The sequence below is a fragment of the Diadema antillarum genome, unplaced genomic scaffold, assembly GCF_040938485.1.
Source record: "Diadema antillarum isolate AM-2024a unplaced genomic scaffold, OU_Dant_1.0 seq00001365_RagTag, whole genome shotgun sequence".
Classification (NCBI taxonomy): domain Eukaryota; kingdom Metazoa; phylum Echinodermata; class Echinoidea; order Diadematoida; family Diadematidae; genus Diadema; species Diadema antillarum.
The window spans coordinates 3,528-27,731 of record NW_027272127.1 but is presented as its reverse complement, the minus strand read 5'-3'; the positions used below and the strand labels follow the sequence as shown (position 1 = coordinate 27,731).

The following is a 24,204-nucleotide window of genomic DNA, read 5'->3' as shown; positions in this document are numbered from 1 at the left end:
TCACAGTCTGAATCCCTGTCATCTGTTTACATCCAGCTCCTGCAAAGTATAGTAGGTGGGAGGAAGTGGCAAAGATGCAAAAATGAAGGAGAGGCTATTGTAAAACATCAGAAAAATAAAACTTTTTGTTATCGAACAACAGTGATATAATGGTAAATCAGAATAAGTTTGTTTGTTTGTTTGTTTGTTTGTTTTTCGTTTTTTTGTTACATACTCAAGAAGCTGCATCACTTCGGTGATCCCTTGCATTCATCCCGCAGTTGAATTATTTGAGTTTATGCCAGGTTAGAGTGTGTGCATGTGTGTCACACACAAAACACACTGCTATAGCTTCTGACCATCTGAGCATTGAGATTTTAGGGTTTCTGGGATGAACACTGAACCAGGGCTTTCCATAGCTCAGTCGGTAGAGCACCGGGCTAGCAATACAGAGGTCTCGGGTTCGAATTCCGATGGAATCCCATTTTCTTTGCTCATTTTTCCACTAAAAAATAAAACATGCATGAACACTCACTCTTCTGACATAATGTCATCAATTCTTGAACGTAGGAAAACACTGTCTTTTCAAATTAGAGTCATGTTTCCTATCATTTCCTATAAAATCATGAAAATGAAAGCACTGCACAATAATCTAATTACACAGTAATGTTATCATTCTACTTGATGTTGCATACAAAAACCAGTACACTTAGTAGAAAACAGAATGAAAGACGCACAACAGTTTTCAAGATATATATACTGTATATATTTTCTGTGACGACACATGCCAATTATTCTATAGTTGGGCCCTCTACATGTAGTTTTAGTGCATACAGCCATTCTATGTACAAGCAGCATTGTGAAAGTTTCTGCAGAAAATCATGTTAAGTCCCATGGAGGGCAAGTGCAACAGCTGTAAAGATATACAACCTGTATATCATCGCTGGGGCGACAAGACCTCGTATCTACAAAATGTCAAATGTTCAGGAGAGCCAAAAAACATGGCGGCCAAAGCACTGTAGCGAATGGCGTAGCCTTTCCCTTGACATGCTGTGGTGGCTTCATTTTTTGAAGGGGAGGAGAGGGATAATGATACTGACCTTCTTGATAGTAGAGTCTATCACCAACAGGGTCTGGGCAGCAAGCGTCTTGCACTGAGGTTCAGGGTCCTTCTCAACAATGTCTAGGAAAAATGAATGACAAACATGGATACATACAGCATGCTAGTGGTACCTTACAGATACAACTTACACAATGAATTTGGTGAAAGGGCTACCCTGAACAGATGATACATAAACACCAAGAATAGATAAAATATGAGACAACACATATCTTTGTCACAAAGAGACAAAACTAGTCTTGTTAACAGAGGAAAGGTTTTTTTATTCAAACTGGAGAACCACAAATGAATGATATGAATGATAATCGATAAGCATGCACGATGGAAAAATAATCTTACCTTGCAGCCAACATCGGCACTCCATGATCTCAGCCTGGAAGTCTGTCGTCAGGAGATGGGAGGGGATGCTCAGGGTTACCATGGAAACAGCAAACATCAGCGACTGCCTCACATATCTGATATCAAATAACAATACAAACAATTCAATTTCAATAAACAAAAGACAGTGAGTATAGTACGTAATCAAAATTTGTGCAAATTGGGATTGAGTGAACGGAACATAACAAATATGATGTGTGTATATACAGAGAGCGAGACGGGAGGTTGCTCTTGTACCAAAAAAAAAAAAAAAAATCTTGGAATCAGTGATATAATTTTCATTAAATCATAATGCTGATTCAGGGTTATACAGTAGGTATGACAAAACATGACAAAAACATGCACTCTGAGACCAGACAACCAGTCTGCTATATCTTGGGTTTGATATACAATGTAATATAAAGTCTATAACAAAGGCATTATGTACAAGTGTAAGTGCATCCGACAAAGATTCCTAAATAATGAAACAAGAAGTCACTAGCTCTATGATTTCTAGCACACATTTACCTTCCTGTTGTGACAGACAGTTACTGTCATGGCATAAAAAACTGTCATGCTGGGAGGCCATGCTCCAGCTTTGTGAATGTAGCGTACTTACTGCTCCGTGTGGTATCGCAAAGACCAGATCACGTCAAGCAGGCTGCTTGCCATCTGACGGCAAACCTGGCAGAGAGAATAAAGATTGAAGCCATGAATATCTCCACACAGCTCGGAGCTAAACACAACTCTTGTTGCCATGGCAGCCCTTCCTGGCAATGAAACTCAAATCACAAATATGAGGAGGAGCTGAAGTGTATTTCTCTATAAAAACAAAACAACAAACAAACCAAGAAAAGAGTAAAAAAACAAACAAACTAGAAATGTCGCTATGGCGATTGGTATGCCTCTGCCTCCATGCATGGTTCTCCTAAAAACATCTATAGTATAATGTGTTGACAATGTGTGATGAGTTTCACATAATTGGCAAAATATCAAAATGACAGGTTTGTCACAAATGTGTTGAATGTTCACTTTCCTTGAACTAGGTTTATTTGGATGGATGGCCATACTGCCTAAGAGCACAGCTACATGTATTTGGGGATTTTAGGATTTTTACTTGACTTCTGACCCTTCTTTATAAGTCTACAGGTTGTATGCATTGAGTAACTTTCAAGGTATGGAGAGAAAGTGTAATTTCAGTATCAAACAAATAGTGGGGTTTTTTTGCATTTTAATTGGCCTTTTACCCTAGACCTTTGACCCTATGACCCTAAAATTCCCAAGAGAATCACTGTCAGGAAGAACATGCATAGATATGTACTAAGTTTCATGATGATACCTTGAGTCACTTTCGAGATATGGAGGAAGAAATGGAATGTGGCACTTTCACTTGACCTTTGGGCAAGAAACTTCCCAGAGAGTCTCTATTGGGTTACACATGTATACAGTGTATATCAAGTATCAAGAAAAATCCAGGAAGTATTGCATAAATATGAGGGAAAAAAAAAATCATGACAAGTTGACCTTGACCTTTGACCCATGACCCACATATTCCCTAGATAATCACTGCTAGTCAATACATGCATATGTACTACGTTCCAGGAAGATACCTTGAGCCATTTCCAAGATATGGAGAAAAGAGTGAAATTTAACATTTTCACTTGACCTCTGACCTTTGACCTCATGACTCGAAACTCTCTCTGCAGAATCTTTATTTGGTATTACATGTATACACCAAGTCTAAAGAAAAAAAAACTTCAGCCACTGCATACATTGTAGATATGGGGAAAAAAGTGAAATTTTGAGCATTTGACCTTGACCTTTGACCTTGTGCATTTGCACCTCAAACTTAATAGGCACAACTTCACCCACTCATGCATATACATACTGAGTCTCTTTAGGATACCTTAAACTTTTTTTTTTAGTTATACTGTCTACAAAATTCATTACGGACGGAAGGAAAACCCGAAAACATTATGAATTCGGCGACACTTTGTGGCGGAGGCATAAAAGAAGAAAAAAACATGCCACAAGTCACACCCATAACTTCAAAGAGAGAGAGGAAATATCAAGGGATGGCCCTAGTTAGATTGACTGAGATGCTATAATAGTAACATGCTTGAACCACTGGGTTTCTTGTTCTGTTTTGTTCCTGCTATCATGCCCTCTTGTACATTTGTGTTGACACTATGTTGCTTCTGTTGGTACAGTCACACACATTTTACGATTAATTATGAAATGTTTCAAGAGTACAAGAGCAAAACAGAAAAGAACAAAAAACGAGTAAGAGACTAATTAAATTGCAGGTATCTTCTTGCATACAATCCTGTATTTACCGGTGCATGCTGCGCAGCATACATGACGACTCCTAGGGTGTACATGAGCCGTCCCAACAATAGGAAATCATTGCCAAGGAGATCCATGGTGTTCAGCTTCCTGTGGAAAGGAGAAAATAGGGATGGAACCATCTAACCTTGCTCTTACATTCTCAATCTGCAAATCAAAAATAGCAATTTTCAAAGCGTAAGTTTCAGTGTGCTAAAGCACGTTGCTCAAATGTTGTTTTTTTTGTGATCATCGAAGCTGAAAAACAGACATTATCTCATATTTTTCTGCAAGGTACACAGTAGTCATTTGCTGTAACTAATGTGATTGTGCACGGAGTACTACCAGAAGATATCTTTCAGAAAGAAATTGCGGTACACACCTATCGTATGCCTTCATGAGTGGAAAGAAGAAATGGCCTGCAACTGGTGCAAATCTGTTGACAACTGGGCTTGCTGCTGGTTTACTTGGACCCTGGAATGAGAGAGAAAAGTACATAGACGTGTTTCACCTCCTGATAACAACCCGGGAAGATGGGGAGTCACAGATAATGGAACTGGCTTTGCTTTTAAATCTCTTCTTTAGTGCATGTGCAGGAGGTACATACTTGTTTAATAGCAGAATCTGGGGGATAAATTATGCTAACATAGCAAGGCATGTGATGGAGACTTACACAGCTCTTCAATCAATAAATCTATTTAACTCCTATCCCAGCCTGTCTAGATCTGTGATATCACAAATCTGCTCATGAAAAACACAAACAAATACTTTACACACTGCATAGTTCTTGTAAGAGATGGAATGGTACCCCATCTATCTCTCTGCCCCGAGTTCCATCACCAGCGATACTCTGAAATCACTTGTGTAAAGAAAAAACAAAATGACGTCCAAGATTGCCTCATCTAATCTAAGTATCTTGCAGTCTTGTGAGAGATGGTATTGAAGGAAGTTGCTACCAAACTTGTCTCAAAGTAACTTCTAATGGGACAACAATTGTATAACTTTTACAAGGCAGCAATGGTACAACTTTTACAAGGGGCAGTGAGTTACCGTAGCTCAGTTGGTAGCGCATCTGTCTCACAATCCAAAGGACCCAGGTTTGACTCCCCGAGACCTACTAAGCAATGTTGAGTGTAAACATACCGTCCCCTCTAGTACATGTAAGAGGCAAAGCATGCTGTCCCTCGGATAGGACATACAAAATGGAGGTCCGTGTGTGAGAGAGTCAAAACTCTGCCGGTAAAAGATCCAACTTCATTCATTCATTACAAAGAGCAGGGTGTTTAAACCGGTGAAGTGGTCCCATCTATATCCAACTGGACCCCATGGAAGACCAGCTACTGTAAAAGTGGATATTTTCGCGCGACTAATTTTTCGCGCTAGGCCGGGTCAGAAGAGTTTCGCGTGTTTTTAATTCCGTGGAATCAAGACATCACGCACAGGAACGTATGGCAAGCAAAAATATTTGCGTGCTTTTATTTTCGCACTAGTTTCTGGTTGCGCGAAATGCGCGAAAATTTCAACACCGCGAAAATTTCCACTTTTACAGTATTGCAACTGAATATGGGCTATCCAGCCATCTTCTCAGATGGAAACGAAACAAATAAACAATACTCCGCTCCATCATCATTACCTTTACGAATCTCCTGGTCTTGCTCTCAATCCTCCGCTGGACGATGTTCCTCCAGTTCTCCGCATCTCCCTCCCTGTCTCCCCCTCCTCCTCCTCCTCCCATCGGCTCCAGGAGCTCCACCCTCCTCTCTTTGGCTGGTGGCGGGGCGGGGTCCTCCGCTGGCCGGGAGAGCTCCTGTGCAGCCGCCGCCAGTACCTGGGTTTTGCATTGATCGAAATGAGAAAACGACTCAGAGCCAGCGGTGGCTACATCACGTAGCACAGGAATACTATGAAGCCAACTTCTGTCAGGATTTACTCAGTCTAAGTGTAATCCAGTATTCCATGTGATGCGTATTCTAAGTGGCATCAGTTTTTATTCTATAATTTCACAGAATAATCCATACATTTTGTTCCTCAGCATTGAGATATGTCAGTATCTCTTTGAAAGAAGTGCAAATCAACAGCTACAACTTACATAACATTAAAGAAATCTACCCAGTACCCCATCCCCTCCTCCCCACATGAAAACTAAACAAATGAACAGCAGCAGCAATAAAAGCAAACAACAACAGCAAGCAACAACAACAACCACCCAACTACTATGCTTATAATACCTCAAGTATATCCATCCTCTGCCGGATGTTGTAATTTCTGTCATAGAACTCCCGGGTGAGGTACTCTGTAGCCTGGTGTAAAAAACACAAAGGGTTGAGAACAATATTGAGAACTATTTCAGTCAACAAATCAAATGAAATCACAGGTGAGAACATACATGTGTATGCTTGCATGGGTGCAATATCTTCAGTCCAGTGTCTGATTCATGAACCTGGTGAGTTCTAAGCAAAATCTTCAATGACTATAATATCTCAAAACCAAAAAAACTTGGGCAAATCATTGGATTTAAACAGATAGTACTAAGTGTAACTCGGTAGTTTATTTTTTAATCTAAGTATTCAGACATGACCAGACAGTGTTCTTCCAATCAACCCTATTCATCACATCAAAAGTCTACTCTCATTCCTATGAAAAAGATCACTTCACATTTCTACAATGTACGTGATAGTGCAACTACAACACCACCAGTTGGCCTTGTATCTACGGATAAAGAATACAAATCTACAGATAAAACACAAATACGTGAAGGCAGAAGCTTGCAAACTTAAGTGAATTAACAACATTTGTAAGACAAACAAAGAGACATCAATCATTCAAGAATTAGGTACACAATGATCACCATAATTACTGATTTCTAAGCATCTGACATGAACCACATGTAAATACTCTGGTTAGATATGGTCATGTGCACATATTCAATACCTGAACGACGTGCCCGACGATGCAGTATAGCGTTTCTCCTACGGTAAGCCTAACACTCACCTCCACAGGGCAGTTGACCGTTAAAGCTACCATAGCGGAATGCCTCAGGAATCTGAAGTTCTCCGTGCTGTACTGGTCTTCCAGGTGGAGCAGGATCGCCACAAACTGGCTGCACACCTGGCAAACGAAAGATATCAATTTTTGTTGCATTGGGTGACTAAACAACGGCATTTAGCAGAAAAGATGCCATCGGTACTTCTGAACTAACACAAAGGGATAACACTGAGTGTAATTTTGGTATGTATTACCTCTGAATAAAGTTCCAATGTCTACTGTGACTCACAGGTGATGATTACTACTAAGACAGATGTTTTTCTACAGCTAAGATATCTTTAGATAGATGTACATATGCAGATTTATATATATATATATATATATACATATATATGCATTGCATTGTGTTATTTCCATTAATTTGAGATTCTATTTCTGGATGGCAGTTTAAAATTTACTTTCCTTAACCTGTTGAAGATGAGTCCCGAGTATACTCGGGCGGGTGCCTATGGGAAATGCGTGTTGTAGAAAAATCAACCTGTCCTCAACAGGTTAAACTACAGCTGTGCAAAGGATGATGTTTTACAACATCTCTGGCACAAGGAATGCTACAGTAATTTACTGTATTTTTCAATATTCTCACAGTTAATATTAATTCTGATATGGATTATAGTTTTGAAGCTGGCTAATTTCTTACATGCTATCCAAGTCAACAAGTCCTCCTGCACCCAAAGCTTATGCTTTATCATAGTCTAAAAATTGGGCAGGGGTTATTTATTCACAAAAAAAAAAAAAAAAAAAAAAAACTACTAAGATGAGGAATTACAGAGGGGCATGGTGAGGGGTTACCTAGGACTTCTCATATCAGACTCACATTCTTCAGGTCATCTGGTTTAGCCCTGATTAGTTTCTCTGCAACCTTCAAGCTGGCCTCAGTGAGTTCTGAATTATCCCGTGCAACCAATCCTTTCATTAAAAAAGAACAAGTAGAAGAAAAATTGATAGAAATTGTGTTAAAGAACCATTCAATTTTGGGACATATCACACAGTTCATAAGGCACACAGCACTATGCAATAAGAAAGATACACTGCGAATGAAATTCTACAGTTAAAATTGTTTCATATTGCATACATTGTATCATGACGTGGAATGACACAAAACATTTCCATACACTAAACATGTCAACATTTCTGAATATTGCAAGATCCCGAGACGATACAATTTGTGACATCTATTGGCATATACAGATATAGCAATCACGGCTCTCTAAATGCACAGAAGGCATTTTGCTAGTAACAAGAGAAGTCCAATGTTCATTTGATCAACACACCTTTCTAAGGTATACTAGCATTACTGGTCACATGATGAAGGGTACTTTGCACATAATAGAACAAATGTAGACACCAAATTAGTTAACTCTTTGTGTGCTTTGAGTATTAATTGGCATAGACAACTGTAGTATTGTGCACACTGGCCACACTCCATGGCAGAGAAAGGGTTAAAAAGGAAATCCACCCCAAAAAATACACTCTATATTAAAGAGAAAAAAAAAATCCCTACAGAATGTTCCAAAAATGACAGAAATCGGATAAGAAATACGGAAGACATAATATTTGACATTTCACATTTCTTTGGAAAACATTCTTGACCAGTCCTTATGAATATTCAAATGAGCAAGTTGATGATGTCATACCCTCACAATTTTTCATGTATGTTGTATCTGAATTTTAGAAAAATTGTTAGTTTTAGAAAATACAGGTAAAGGCATATTCCCATACCAAAATATATGAGAGCTAACATTTGTTCTTTTTTTTTTCTTTTTTTAAGGCGGTTTTCAGGCAAGTTTTATATTTACACCGCTGAAATATGAGATTTTTGTAATTTCTCCATGTGAAATGAATAAGATATTGTGAGAGCATGACATCACCAACTTGCTGATTTAGATTCCTAATGACTGATCAAGAAGTGTGGTCTGAAAAATTCTGAAATTTTAAAATATAATAACTTTATTATTTCTCATCCAATTTTGATCATTTTTGCACTGTTCTGCATGGATTTTTTTTCTCTTTCCTATGAAATGGATAAAATTTTGGAATGGATTCCTTCTTCAAACATCATACAGGAATCAACAACCAATTGTAGACACGATGCATCATATTCTAATTAATGTCAACCTCCAAGGTCTGTACAACAAAGAATGATTTCTCACCATCCATGCAGTCCCTGACATAGACCGGAATCTTGACTTTCGAAATCTTGGTGTCATGCGTCATGTCGTATGGTTCAAACTCATCGTCACTACACACACACAAACACATAAAAAAAACGAACATACAGAATGAACTTCAAGTTGTCAGTGCTTCACGATTATCATCTAACAAAATGGAATAATGCACAAGTTTTAAACTAAAATATCTCTAAACCCCCGAGGCAAAAAGACAATCCCCCCAGAAGTCCAGACAAATTTTGTATCATGAGCATACAAAACACATCATGATATCTAACCTAGCTGTATGTGAAAGATGACAGTAACTACTGCACAGCACAAACTTGACGGAAATATCAATGTTCTGGACAAAAATTATAAACTGAAGATCAGAGATTGGGGGTTATATATACAGTGTGGCGGGTTTATTGCTATTTGTTTGTGTATACTGTATATTACTGTATACGCCATATATTTCACGAGTCTAAATTTTCACGAATCGGGACTTCCCGACAATTTCGCGAGTGGTTAAACTTGCGATCGTGGAGTCCTGCACTGAAAAGAGATATTTACACGTGTACGTCACATTCATATCAGCATTAGAGTCAATATTTTCGCGTGCTTTTAATTTCGCGAATAGCAGCTGACTCGTGAAATTCGCAAAAATAAAAACCTCCTGAAATATTCCGCGTATACAGTATATAACGCCTAAAGAGATCCCTGTCAATTGATTGGCTGTTTGACATTGATCATTTTGCCCATTTCACTATGACGTCATCGTCCGTGCAATTGTGGCTCCATTTACTGTGCAATTTTGGATCCATACGATTTGCTCCATTGCACGCAAGCCTTCTTTTTCTTTTGGATCCTGAAAACTCTATTACGAATCAGTCTTTCTCCAGATTCATGGCCTGATGCAAAATATTCATTACACTGCTTTCCAAGGGTTTAACCCTAACTAGGCCGGGGGGGGGGGGGGGCCTCCGAGGCCCCCCCCCTCGACGTTCCGCGCGATGTATCGCAATCGCAAAAAGCTATCGCCGCGACGTTTCATGACTTTTTTCTTTCGAGTCTCCCGCAACTTTTGACACCAAATTTGCGATGCCCGGGCGCGCGGTTCCGAAGTTACGCATAAATATGTACATGCATGTCAGACCAAAAATTTCTCAAAAACATTAATTCGTGTACAATTTCAATGCAAACTGTGCTTACTGGCAAATTTCATAAAAGCATGATTATTTTGGTGTTTTATTGATTAAAATCAATGAATAACATATTTTCTTGTTCGGAGCGATGTCGCGGACAAATTTCATCGAAAAAACAATGAAAAACATAAAGTCGAAAAAACAAAGAAATACATAAGAAATTAAAAAAACAATAAAATACTTAAGAATTTTTTCTGATATCACAATTTTTCTTTATTACATTTGCTAAGGACACTAAAAAGAATATTTACACAAAAAATGTGCCTGTTTTGAGCTTTATTTTGTGATTTATACCAATTAGTCTGATTTTATGCACCATCATGCATAAATTAGCATAATTTAGCATAAATGATGATTTTTTTTGAAAAATTAACTTCATGGTATTTTAGATTACATCATAGGCAATGTGTGTGCCAATTTTCGTCGCGATCGCACGGTCGACGGCCGAGATCTGGAGGGGGGGTCTGGGAGGCCCCCCCCCCCCCCCCCGGCTCTATCAACTACCTAAATAGCCCGGCCTAGTTAGGGTTAAAGGGACTGTACAGTACTGGTTGAGGTGGGGATTCTTCATGTTTTGAACATTCCTAAGTGAGATAATGAAAAGCCTCTTATGAAATATGAAAGAGCATGTAATTTTAAGAAGGATTCAACATTTATTTGATGAAAATTCGTTTTCAAATGGCTGAGATATCCAAAAAAGTGATAATAATAAAAGGCGACATGCCACAACTTTATTAGGATCTCTTTGTTTCACCTTGTTTTTGGATGTCTCAGCCATTTCAAAACCAATTTTTATCGAATAAACTTTTGATACCCCTTAGAACTGCATGCTCTTTGACATCTCTTAGAGTGGTTTCTGAATATCTCGCAAAACGTTAAAAGCTAAATCCTCACCTTGACCAGAACTGTACACACCCTTTAAAACAGTGACAAAATAATGTATGATAATGTTCTTTTATTATACCTGTCTAACTCCTCATCTTCCTCTGCAGTAACAGGAGACTGCTGTGGTCCAGATTTACCATTCTCAGCATTTCCCCCTGCTTTGGGGGTGTTGCTTTCTTCCTCGAGTGTCACTCCGTTGATATCTCTGTAGAGCAAGAGGTAAATGTCAACACGGTGCAATTCCACACAATGTTCATTTTGACTTTAGTAGATCAAACTCAAATGATGATGATGATGATGATGATAATAATAATAACAATAATAATAATAATAATAATAATAATAATAATAATAATAATAATAATAATGATAAGAACATGATGATAGTGAATTATGCAGCCCACAGTAATCATCTACGATAATTCTCTATGCACTTCACATCAACATAACCCTGTATTAAATAGCTGCATGTACAAATGTACCTTTACGTACTAATGAAGCCAAATCATTCTACTCATGAATAAAAACCATTACATTTAGTGAAAAGAGAAAAGAGATTAGTACTATGAACAGAATGGCAGATGTTTCACCAAAAAGATCTGAAATAAATATGTTAACAATCAAAAGTATGTTTCTTAGATCCTTTTAACTATTTTCTATAAACACACAACACTGAAAGACACATGTAAAGTCTGCAAGTCTTTGTACCCTTAAATATTAAAAAGATGCAAATGAGGCTCACTCCACAATGTCATCCAGTCCTGGATCTTCCGGAGGTTTCACGAGGGACCAGAGATGCCTGCTCTCTTCGTCTTCCTGAAATTCAAACTTGAGCTTCGGTCCATCGGGGTCCAGGGTCTTGGCCATGATCTCTGCTGCCACCATGCCCAGATGTCTGGTCCTGGGAAGGGGGCTTTCAAGGTGAGCCTGGACTCCACCCATCAGGCGAGATGTCAGGTCTGGTAGAGAAAAAAAAAATGGGGGAAAAAAAACACATCGGAATCTGTTGTAACACCATTAAAGATAAATCTTAATCACTTTAATGAAGATACAAAGTTACTAGAGAATTCTGCTAAATTTTATTTTTCTAGCATAATGAAAGAGCAGTTGACATACGTCTTTCAGACAAGGGGAATATTACCCGAACATTCAAATGTATGTCAGTAAAAAGTCAAAGGCATGTGTACTTTTCATCAGAAATGGCATTTTGTAGAATTCTCTTCATATTTTCTTTATATTGTTGTTCTGCTGTGATGTCAAAAACTGCTGTAGTCTTCTCATCCAGCAATGGCAGCTGCAAAATTTTAACTAGAAATGTCGCTACAGCGACTGGTTATACCCCCGCCAAACAACATTTCATAAGCTTTGGTCAAAACATTTCATAAGCTTTGGTCAAAAAACTGAGGAAGTAGTTAAATCTGCAAGATCTTTCCTTGATCTTCTGCCATTAATATGCCGTTACCATGGCAACGTACTTTCGGGTACTGTCGAAAAATGCGTCTTACACATCTACAACCAAAGGCACACATCTGTACCAAGTTTCATGGAAATTGGGCAAAAACTGAGGAAGTAGTTTGCAACACAAAATTTTCCATCATTTTGGCTCATAATATGTGAGCTGTTACCATGGCAACACACTTTTTGTCACTGTCAAGAAATGTGTCATGCTGACCTATATCCTAAGACAAACATTCAATATGAATTCCATGAGAATTGGAAGAACACTGATGAAGCAGTTTTGCCATGAAGCATTTTGCCCTATATTTCACCAATAACATGCCGTTACCATGGCAACGCACTTTTTGCCACTGTGGAAATATATGTCTTGCACATTAACATATTCAGATGAACATCTGTACCTAATTTCATAAAAATTGATCAAAAACTGTGGGAGGAGTTCGCGACGCAAGATTTGTACCCATTTTTGCCCATAATATGCCGTTACCATGGCAACGTACTTTTGGGTACTGTCAAAAAGTACGTCTTGCACATCTACAACCCAAGGCACACATCTGTGCCAAGTTTTATGGGAATCGGTTGAAAACTGAGGAAGTAGTTCGCGACGCAAGATTTGCAACGGACCGACCGCCCGACCGCCCGACCGCCCGACCGCCCGACCGTCCGCTGATTCCTATATACCCCCTTCAAACTTCGTTTGGCGGGGGTATAAAAATTCTTAACTTTTGAACAGATTGTCCAAATTTCCTCAAATCAACTGATGTGTTCTACTGATATTGATGCATTCACTCGATCCACATGCGTATTTGGGGAAACTTCCCATTTAACAGGCAGCATGCCATCCCAGTACAGACAGGGTACAAAGATCTTCACCTCCTTTGTTCTTTTTTCTCTCCTCTTCACTAAGATGTCCAACACAGATGATGATGATCTTGGTCAGGTAGAGATGCTGGGCGTGTGATGTGTGCTTCACTGCTGACCGATCTCCCCAAGTGTCCAGGACAGTCTTCAGCACCTTCAGTAGATCAACATCATATTTGGAACACATGATATTACCTTCCACCTATGCTTCTACACAGTAAAAATGTTTGTTGGATAAACCCAATTTGCAGTGGCAACACTTATTAGACACTAACTACAATGTATATCTTGAAATTAGAATTTCCAGTGTTGCACATTTCCAGTGTTGCAAATTCAGTTTCAGTTCCTAAATCTAATATCAATTATGAAGTTAGCATTTGCTACCTAAATTTCCGTGTATGGTGAATGCAGACTAAATGAAATAAAGCGGGTAAACTTGTTTCTATGACTGCTTTTCATCACTCTTAACTCATAGATGTACTGGCACCTTTTCCACTCACATACAACATGTAGCATATTACAATCTTATTTTCTAGACAGGTCAAAACGTCATGGAAAGTTTTACACATGACTTCAAGAGAGAGAACTTCTATTTGGATGAGAGTACCTCTCTATCTATTGTACAGATTTAACAATGGCATCTCCACTAATAGATTTTGAGTTTGCACTTTTTACAAGCAGTAGGGAATTACAGCACTGTTTGAATCAAAAACAAAACACCAACAATTGGCTCTAATACACGTATCTCTGACACTCCTCTGTTTGTCAGTTTTTCTACTGCTTTTAGGCTAGCTACACGTTACCTTAACAACGAGATGCCGTCTGGTAGGTGAGGAGGCGAAGTAGCCGATCAGGTTCTGCGGGACAGCATCAGCATCGTAGTGTCTGAGCAGGAGGAACTTGTTGGTGAGGAGGAAATTGATCTTCGGCTTGGTCAGGACTGCATCCCCAAGCAGTCTAGAGAGGGCACCATACCTGAACGTTTTTCAAAAGGAATTCCAGAAATGGAGACCAACAGATGTTAGAGATCACTTGGGTCTTGCATACAAATGTAAGTGCAGTAACATTTTCAAAATAACTGCATCCGAGCAGGTGATCCACATCAAAGAAGTATCGCCTTTCTCAAATACAATTCAAATTGATGGAAATGATTCCTTGAGTCAAAATGGGCCTGAGCTTTCGATCCTAGCAGAATCTTCATCAGAGGCAAAGTGACAAACATGTAGGGAAAGCTATCACATAAGGACTACACACAGCAAGCACAGCCATGGGAGGGCTAGGGACACAGAACAAAGAAAACAATAGGGGTAGGTTACAAGTCAAAGGCAGGGGCCCAACAGTCAAGGGAGGGGGATTTAAGCAAGGGGGTGAAGAGACAAAAGGCAGAGTTGGGCCAGTGATGATCCCAAGGATTATGGGGACAACTTGTGAAGGATAAAGATGAATAGGGAGGCAACATCAAACAAGATAAGGAACAACAGAAGGATAAAGACTAGGAAAAGAGTGAAATAGCAACAGCATGAGTTGGGGGGGGGGGGGGGGGTGATCAAGCAGTTAGCAATAACCTGGTGTAGAAAGATGTGGCAACAAAATGAAAATGAGAGTCAACCAACAAATGCAAAGTACAAAACATATCAAGGTATACATAAAGGCAATACAAATATACAGGAGTAGACTGATATATAAACAAGCACAAAAGCAAAAGGGAGAAATATATGTTTTGGATATGTATACTGTACATGTATGTAAATATATAGTACACCAGGTTCCCATAAGGAACGGTTTCAGAGATCAACTTTGCAGGTGTATAAGACAAGCATTAATGAAGCTCCATTACCAGAGTATTTGGAGGAGGGAGGTTTTATATAAATAAATATTATTTGATGGTTGTTGCTTGTTACTGACTCATATCATTACCATATCACAATAATTTGTTCACAGGAAATATGTTGTGTTTAGCTCAGAATCACGTTTTGGTCTAGCTAGAATCAGGAAGCCTTCAGCATCATAGAAAAAGTACCTGTAGAAACTTACTTTCTGTGACTTTTTGTTGGTTTTGTGATGCAAGGTCACATTTTATTGTCCTTCACACTGATATCCATCATTGAACTTATTCATCATTTTCTTTAACCCTAAAAGACTGGGGGGGGGGGGGCCTAAAAGGCCCCCCTCAACATTTCACGTGATTACTCTGCAACACGCAATGCACTCGCCGCGATGCTCTATGACTTTTTTCTTTCGAGTTTCCCGCACATTTTGACACCAAATTTGTGACGCCCGGGGAAACAGTTCTGAAGTTACATAACTTTTTGTACATGCATGTGAGGCCGAAAATGGCTCAAAAATGTGATTTTGTGTACAAAGTCAATGCAAATTGAGTTTTTTCACATGGTTCGTATAAATATGGTTATTTTTACTCTCAATGGCTAAAATTAATATGTTTTAGGAGTATTATGCTTCAAAAAGTGTCTCCCACAAATTTTGTAAAAACAACAAAAACAAAAGGTCAAAAAAACAAAGAAATACATAAGAAATTCATAACACAATAAAATAGATAAGAAATTAATTTTGATACCGAATTTTTTTTCAAGTACATCTGCTAAGAATGCCACAAAGAATACAAAATGTAATTAGACCAAAAATGAGCACTTTTGGAGCTTTATTTACTGATTCAGATCAAAGAGTCTGATTTTTTCGCATAAATTAGCATAATTCATCAAAATAAAATAAAAGAAGACTATTTTGTAAAATTTAAATATACCATCTTGTAGATTACATCGCACACTACCATTGTGCAAATTTCCGTGGCGAACGCGCAATCCACGGCCGAGATCTTAAGGGGGGCCCTTTAGGCCCCCCCCCCCCCCAGTCTTTCGAGCTACCAAAATAGCCCAGTCTTTTTAGGGTTAAATAACAAATAATATGTGTTGCATGTTCATTCTGATATCAAAAGCCAGCCATTAATCAAATACTGTGTAGGTTGACAGGGTTTCCAAAAGAAGACTACTATGTATGCACTGAGATTCACTCAACTGACATCACCAGAATCTCCACTCCAATCCTTCAAATGTTGTCTATAGTTACCATGGCGATTTCTTGAGCAATGTTTCCAGAATCACTTCTAAGCTCCGGTCCGGTGCTCCAGCCAGCAGTCTGTTGGCAATGCGGGTCCAGATGAAGTCCGACATGCTCAGTTTGATGAGATGTGGAAGCAGCCCGTCGAAGAGCCTCTCTGCAACCACAATCAACAAACGACAAGATCTGAATTAATATATAAAACATATAGTCTGAGATGCAAGTGTGAATATTCCCTGTGATTATTTGTATTGTTACCAAACACTGGGTAGACAAACTGCCATCTGCTTCATTAGTCCAGGCATTGGTGAAGCTGACGTGTTACAGACAGCAGTCGCATATGCAAAGAAAACACTTTTCAGTCTGCATCACACCATGAACTCTACATTCCAACACCAGCTATCATAGTGGGGCAGATATGTGAAAAAAATGCTCACATCCGGCGGAAAGTATGAAATTTTGCATATAGGGGTATTTTGAGGCGCTGATTTCAAAAATTGCCGGATCCAAGAGATCTGATCACGGGGTCGGCCGCCATTTTGAATTCCAAAATGGCCGCCGTCAAAGATCCCTATCTTCAGTTCTGAATGACATTAGACATTGGAATTTGACATATAAAAGCATGAAGATATGATGACTTCAATAACAGACTTATTTGATATGTCTGACAAGCTGCACGGCAGCCAATTTGAATTTAATACATATTTGCCATGTTGGAGTGTTGAAAATCTCCATCTCGGGTTTGTAAATTAGGCTACCTGATTGAGCGCGCGTTTGTAACTGATAGAGTGCGCGCTGATGTATTTACATTGTGACGTCAGTGAAAGGTGCATTATGCTTCCTTTTTGCTGCACTTTTTGACATGCCCGTGAATGTTAGTCGTGATGTTTGTCTTCGTAGCCACATTGGAATTCAAAATAGCAGGCATTGCGTTTGTCAGACACATCACATCAGTTAATAGTTTAACTCAGTATGTTAAAATACTTGTTTACACCTAATTTCAGAGTCACTCACCACTTAGAAATCGAGATAGAGATTTTGAATATTTCGTCGAGGCGGCCATATTGGAATTCAAAATGGCGGCCATTCGATGTTTGTCAGACACTACGAATCAATCTGTCATCAAATTCAATGTGTCAAAACGCTCATGTGTACCAAATTTTGGTTCAAAAGGTCGTTCAGAACTGAAGATAGGGATCTTTGAATTTGTTTTGTGATGGCGGCCATATTGGAATTCAAAATGGCGGCCGACCCCGTGGTCAAATCTCTTGGATCCGGCAATATTTGAAATCAGCGCCCCAAAATACCCCTATATGCAAAATTTCATACTTTCCGCCGGATGTGAGCATTTCGACCAGTTTTTGTTACATATCTGCCCTACTATCATGGGTGCTCATGACACTGAATTCCTGCTCTATCTGCAACTGGAACTTTAATACTGTGAATGCAATATATTACGGTATGCAAATCAGGAGTGATGAGACCATTTTACCTGAGGTTATAGTTGCAATCAAGAAGCAAATTTACAGTGCAAGAGAAATAAAAATTATCCCTTTTTAAGCAAAAAATTAGTTATTTCCCTACATTGGAGCTGCTATGTGATATACATTATATTGTACTTGAGTCATGGAAGGAAATTATTTTGCTGAGTTGTTGATTATGCGAATGTCAGTGTACTGGCAAAATTTGCAAGAATAAAAATGATGTGAGGTGTATGGTGTATACAGAAGCTAGTTGTGCATTACAAGACAATCTTGTGCAAAACCTCCAGGATTACTACCCTGAGGGAACATGGCCTATCTAAAAAGCATCAATCACCTGTGTGTCCATGCAGGCAGAGGCGACCTATCAGCTGGCTCACAAACTGTAGAGAACAATCGGTCGATCCTACACAAGAAGATGATTAGTAAAGAACAAACAAGTGAACCCTGGCTTCTACAAACAGACCAAGTCGGGGATTTGCATTACTAAAGAACACATTATGATCAAATTCTGTGAACTGAGAACAGCATTTTTTAATTCTACTTTAATGACTTAATTATCACAAAGAGTAACATAATACTTTCAACTACATAATAGTGAGGGTTAACTTCCCATATCTTTTCTCTGCAGGTGGAATAATTCAAATCTTCTTCCATATCATATTTTAGAAATATATCTTTGAAGACAGGTTATTAGACGATTAGATTTCTTACTAAAAATTAAGATGACTTTCGTACATTACAACAATCTATTTTGTCAACCGAGCCGGCATTGCTGAGTAACAGCATGAATAGAAAGAGTGTATTGACCTGCAATTGGTAGGCATTCAAAATGAGAGAAAGCTATAGGTGACGTATCACCACAGAAACAAGTAAAGAGTCTTCAATCTACATGCAATAGACATGACCCCCGGACAAACATCACAGTTTGTTTCATTCATTATTTCCTGCTATATACCGCCTGAAGAGATCCTTGTCATTTGATTGGTTGTTTGACATTGATCATTCGGCCCATTTCACTATGACGTCACCATCCGTGCAATTGTGGCTCCATTTACCGTGCAATTTTGGATCCATACGATTTGCTCCATTGCACGCTCGCTGACGAGAGCCCGGAACACTTATGTTTGCAGTGTGTGTATGCAAGCGTTTGCAGTGTGTGTATGCGACAGTGCGCTAGCGTAAAGCGCACAGTGAGCACTCTCGTGATTTCAGATTCTCTCCTGTTTCTAAATTAATAAAGCATCAAATGACGAGGATCCATTTTCAGGCGTTATATAAAACAAATAATAAATGTTATTCATTCATGCAATGGACAGAATATATCTATTGATAAATGTTTGATTCATGCAACTCGGCTGCCCCTCGTTGAATGGATCATTTCATCTTTAACCTCATTAAATATTTTGTCCATTGCACTCATAAACATTCATTATTTGTATATATTACTGTACTGTAGTCATCACAGTTACAGAAAAACCAGGCCACTTCAAATCTGTAAATTACAAAATATGCTGCCAGTTGGAATGGAGAAAAAAAATACTTACCTGACAAGCGTTTGTGAACGTGATGCAGCGTCTGAAGAATCTCCATGGCAACCATTTGAATATACTGGTCTGGATGAAAATAGGCACTGCACACAAGGGAGAAGGAAGTCAGATCCCTATTGCTTCAACTGCACTGGACTGATTTCAGTTAATTACAATAACATGCAGGCATGTTTAAATTGCTGGCTGAATTTTTTTGGAAGCTATATCTACAGTCTACATGATGTGATTACACACAAGTGAGGTGTCTCTTTTTACTTATTTTATCATACTATCAATGCGCAAGCAACTGGTCATCATGCTTCAGTGCCATGCAACATCTAACCAGTAATCTCTTTAACTATACTATAGTGGCTAACAAATGCTAAACACTGTTATGGTGTTGTTGTTGTCACTGTTTTGTTTGCATAATTGGTAAGATAAACATTATCTATTCTAAACACAAGCTAAAGCTGGGCACTGAAGCTGTACACTAAGTTTTCTTTGCCGACAGCCCTGATGATATGCAGCCATGACAACATCTTGTATGACATTATTGCAATCTTATCACGCCAGTACATTTGGGATCTCACCAAAGATGCACTCTTACATATTATGATTTACTCCATATGTGACCGTGCACCTCAAAACGAACATAAAGTCGCACACACTGATTTTGCGTGAGGACTGAAATAAGTGAAATGGGTCAACCTAGCCGAACTTGACTTTTTCATATTTTCTGAAAGAGCGGGTCTTCTTTTACATTATGCTAAATTGGTATCATAAAACGGGCAGGAAAGTGTGTTTTTTAGCAGTTTATCTCGAACATTTTTGGTAGAATAGTGTGATTATGTGTGCCTTTAGAATCCCTTTTTCATTTCTGAAAAACCTTGTCCACACTCTTCACTTTCAACTTTTGAAAGGATAGTGCTACTGCTTTAAAAGTTGGCATTAATTATGGACACAATGTGTTAATGAGGCATGCTTAATTTCCGTTTAATCTGATAATCCCTTCATTGTTGTTACTCTGGTGGTTTACTTCCTGTTTTTTGTCCCATTCATCGCACAGCCAGCACAGTTTGGTAAAGATTAAGCGCTTGAATAGACACTGTACTTCGGAGCCTCTTTTCTCAGTTCACACTTTACCCGAGTTTGTGCTTTCTTTCCAATATTTAGATAGGTTAGGAGAGTCCATTTGATTTGAGTTATATATCATTTTAAAGCTTAAAGTCTGCTCTTTCAGAATATGGTCTTAACTAAAAATTCATGTCTGGCGACTTTTTGTTTGTTTTGAGGTGCAGAGTCACATATACATGTTGTAGTAGCTCAACTCAGCAGGTAGAAATAATGATAATTTAATAAAAATACATCATACTGTGAGTAGCACCACAGAGATGCAACAATTACTGTTAGATTCAGCAGAGCACATTTGAGCAGTCTGTTTGATAAGCATTTAAAAAAGTTTAATTTTGAATGTCTATTGAAGAGAAAATTAGTTTGAATATACCAGTAGCCAGTGAACATTATAGCAATGACAAATGAGCAATATGTTCACAAAACAAACTCTGCAGGAAATTGCTGTCTTGTGTGGCTAACTCAATGTGGTACTCTTTGCTATCTAGACTACAGGTTGTCTATTTGGTGTACTGGAATACGCAAATACCTTGCAGGAAAGCTCTTGGGCATAACCTTGAAAACAACATTTCTTCCAAAAAAAAAAAATCAGGAGAAATTATGAACATCACAAGAGTCCAATGAGGCTTTAAAGGGGCATAGTCCCGGTAGTGTAGAGGGCGCTGTTGATGATACTGCCGATCACCGTTAGCATTGATACGAAGATTACCGAAGTTGAGCTGTCATCAAGAGTAAAGTGCATAGGTGTTGCTAAGTAACGTTGCCTTCGTTGTCTTCTCTGCGCATCGCGCAGTCTGTAGTAATGCCGGGGTGCGTGCATATGTGCTTGTTATTATGACATCACAAAAGAAGTTTGCTAAAGCTGTCATCCCCCTCAGCGGAATCATGAGCCGAACTGTGATCGTACCACTGACTACAGTAGATCGGACTTCTTCGGACTCGGGGAAGTGGGTCAAAGCGTAAGCGCTAAAGAGGAGTCGATAGCCTAGGTCTCTATAGGAAACTTGCGCCGTGCGCCCGCGAACACATTTGACTAAAACACCGGGACCATGAACCTTTAATATAAATGCTCACCTCTGCCCTCTTATATACCACTGCTATCTTTAAGATCGTGCTCGACTTGACCTCCTTGTGGAATCCCAAAGGGAGCTACCCTACTGCTTTTTGGCTGATTAAATCCAACAATTATCATAATCAAGGCTTTTTAACCCATTGAGGACGGGCTGATTTTGCTACAACACACATTTCCCATAGACAATTGCCCGAGTATACTCAGGACTCGTCCTCAACGGGTTAACAGCAATACAATTCCATCAAACAGAGAGGGAGAGGAGAAAAAAAAAAAAATAACCTGCATTCTGCCTTGCATTTATTGGCCATCCTGTCGGGCAAGGTGACTAGCAGGGTCATGACCTGGTCCCACTGTGTCTGAAGGGTCACCGACTTCGAGTCTTTTGAACCAGGCAGTGGCAAGATGTCACAGAGTTCGATCAGCATCACCCGCAGCTGGTGGTGTTTGAAGAACTCTTCAAGGAGCAGGGCACATTTCTTCAGCTTAAAACTGGGACTGAAATAAAAGAAATCACAGACAGGAAGTAAAAAAGAAAACAGCATGTGTGTGAAGACGTCTAATCACTATCTGCCCTTACTACGACTGTTTAAGGCTGGGATGATGAATACAACACAAAATTGCCACATCTTATGTTAGTTGAATCTTGGTCAGGGCAACAAGGGCCTACATCAATAGTTAGGACTACAGACAGTGCTTATCTTATCTTAGTCTTAACTTGGTACACAGTATAGGATAAGTACTTTCCAAACTATAAATGAGCAAATGAGATCTGGAGAGAGAGGGAAAAAGGTCAATCTGTACCCCTAATTCTCCCTCAAATAATTTTGTGATATCTAAAATGGAGCTTGAACCTTTGAACAAATGTGTCACTTAAGAGAGAAAAAATGAAGATCGACATGTAACATATTTATTCTGGTCTAGACCTATTCTTATTTCAACGCACATGAAATTAGAATTTTTCCATTTGAATTATCAATTATTTATTCAATCCTTTTCCCTGATTGAATCCTTTTTCTGATCGAATAAAAATAAACAACACTCTCATATTTGTACCAACCTACTGCTCTGTAATGTGGCACACAAGACGAGTAGGGCATCCTGGGGGATACCTCTCAAGAAAAACCTGTTGAATAAATCATTGCCTTCTTGGCTTCTGCCAAATCTGCCATACCACTCCAAGCTCAGTTCGTGGCACAGATATTCCATATATTGCACATAGTGATGCTTGCAAAACTGTTGTCTTGCTAGAGCCCATTCATCTGAAGACAGATTTAAATGGTCAAGCAGAAGAGTGCTAGAGGCGCAGGTTTCTTCATCATCGCTTCGTGTTGATGATGGAAGCAATGCTCCAATTTTGGACAAAGCTCGACATATTTCTGTGCCATCCTTTGAAGAAGATATCACATTCTTGCTTTCTGAAACAAGGACATGCACTGTGCTTTTGATCCGAGGAATAGCTTCCATCTCTTATTGGTAGCCTTTCCGGCAATGGCAGTTTTCTTGAATGTCTAAACTACCAACGTGTAATAAATTTTTCGGTGCACACTGCACTGTCACTGTGTTTAGATGGACAATTCACGAGTGCACGTGGCGTGGCAGCCTAGCTACGCTACATACATTTGTACGTGCAGTACGTGGGAACCACACCACACCTACTGGTCGTGCCCCCAGACATTACGGGGACGTGAGCGATGAAATTCTGGTGATACTGCTGGTCAATCTACGACTACGCAGAGAGATGTCAGTTCATCTATATGAAATCTACACATCTACCAACAAATGTACACATGAGAATGAATCCGCACCCATGAATCCTTCAGCACAGAAGATACAACCTGAATTCTGTCCGTAGTTGACAGGTTGAAAGGAAATTAAAAAAATCTTAGGCACGAACGCGAACGAACACAAAGTTGGCGAGCTTGTTCTTCGCGCAGTCAACAATAATTAGCCTAATTTCAAGGCGCTGCCATTTGGTGACAGGGCTAGGGCCAGGGTTAGCGCTATATGCGTGCGCTTCTATACTCCGCGGCCCGCGGGCTGTCAACTGAAGTTTGAAGTTTATTTGAACAATTTCTGGCGACGGACCCCTTTCGGAGTATGAGAAATTTACAATGTCTTTGTAACAGTGAAATACAACAAACATGATGTTAACATATGTGTATGAACAAATATAATAATCATAAAGTACATATTGAAAACACGATGCAAAGGGATGCCTGACACAAAAAGTACACCCATATGTGTGTATATACTTTAGCATACATAAAAGACGTATTCATATAATTATGCATGTACACACATACAACAAAATTTCCAGGTCCAGAAATGTGATATGCACTGAAAAACGCCATAACGATTTGTCGCTAGAATAGGTACCGAAGGCCTTTTTTTTTTTTTTTTTTTTTTTTTTTTTTTTTTTTGCTTTGTCAGCAGTTTCGGGGAGAGCACACTGCTGTAGTTACTGCAGTAGTAGCAGCAAAAAAGAAAAAAAAAAGAAAAAAGAAAAGAAAAGTGAAGTCTATCCAAAAAATATA

General features: G+C 39.0%; 1 protein-coding gene across 1 annotated transcript; it reads right to left on the bottom strand.

Moving 5' to 3' along the window:
- Positions 1–18: 18 nt before the first annotated feature.
- On the bottom strand, positions 19–23,134 carry LOC139708667 (telomere length regulation protein TEL2 homolog). Its single transcript, XM_071620602.1, has 20 exons — positions 22,728–23,134; positions 21,950–22,165; positions 19,486–19,571; positions 18,276–18,344; positions 16,467–16,614; positions 14,186–14,357; positions 13,395–13,536; positions 11,806–12,022; positions 11,143–11,268; positions 8,977–9,065; positions 7,641–7,732; positions 6,773–6,889; positions 6,010–6,081; positions 5,415–5,609; positions 4,164–4,255; positions 3,793–3,892; positions 2,076–2,140; positions 1,439–1,554; positions 1,080–1,162; positions 19–39 (listed from the first exon to the last, which is right to left on the bottom strand). The coding sequence occupies exons 1-20, from the start codon at positions 23,132–23,134 to the stop codon at positions 19–21; spliced, it is 2,625 nt and encodes an 874-aa protein (XP_071476703.1).
- Between the last annotated feature and the right edge of the window lie 1,070 nt (positions 23,135–24,204).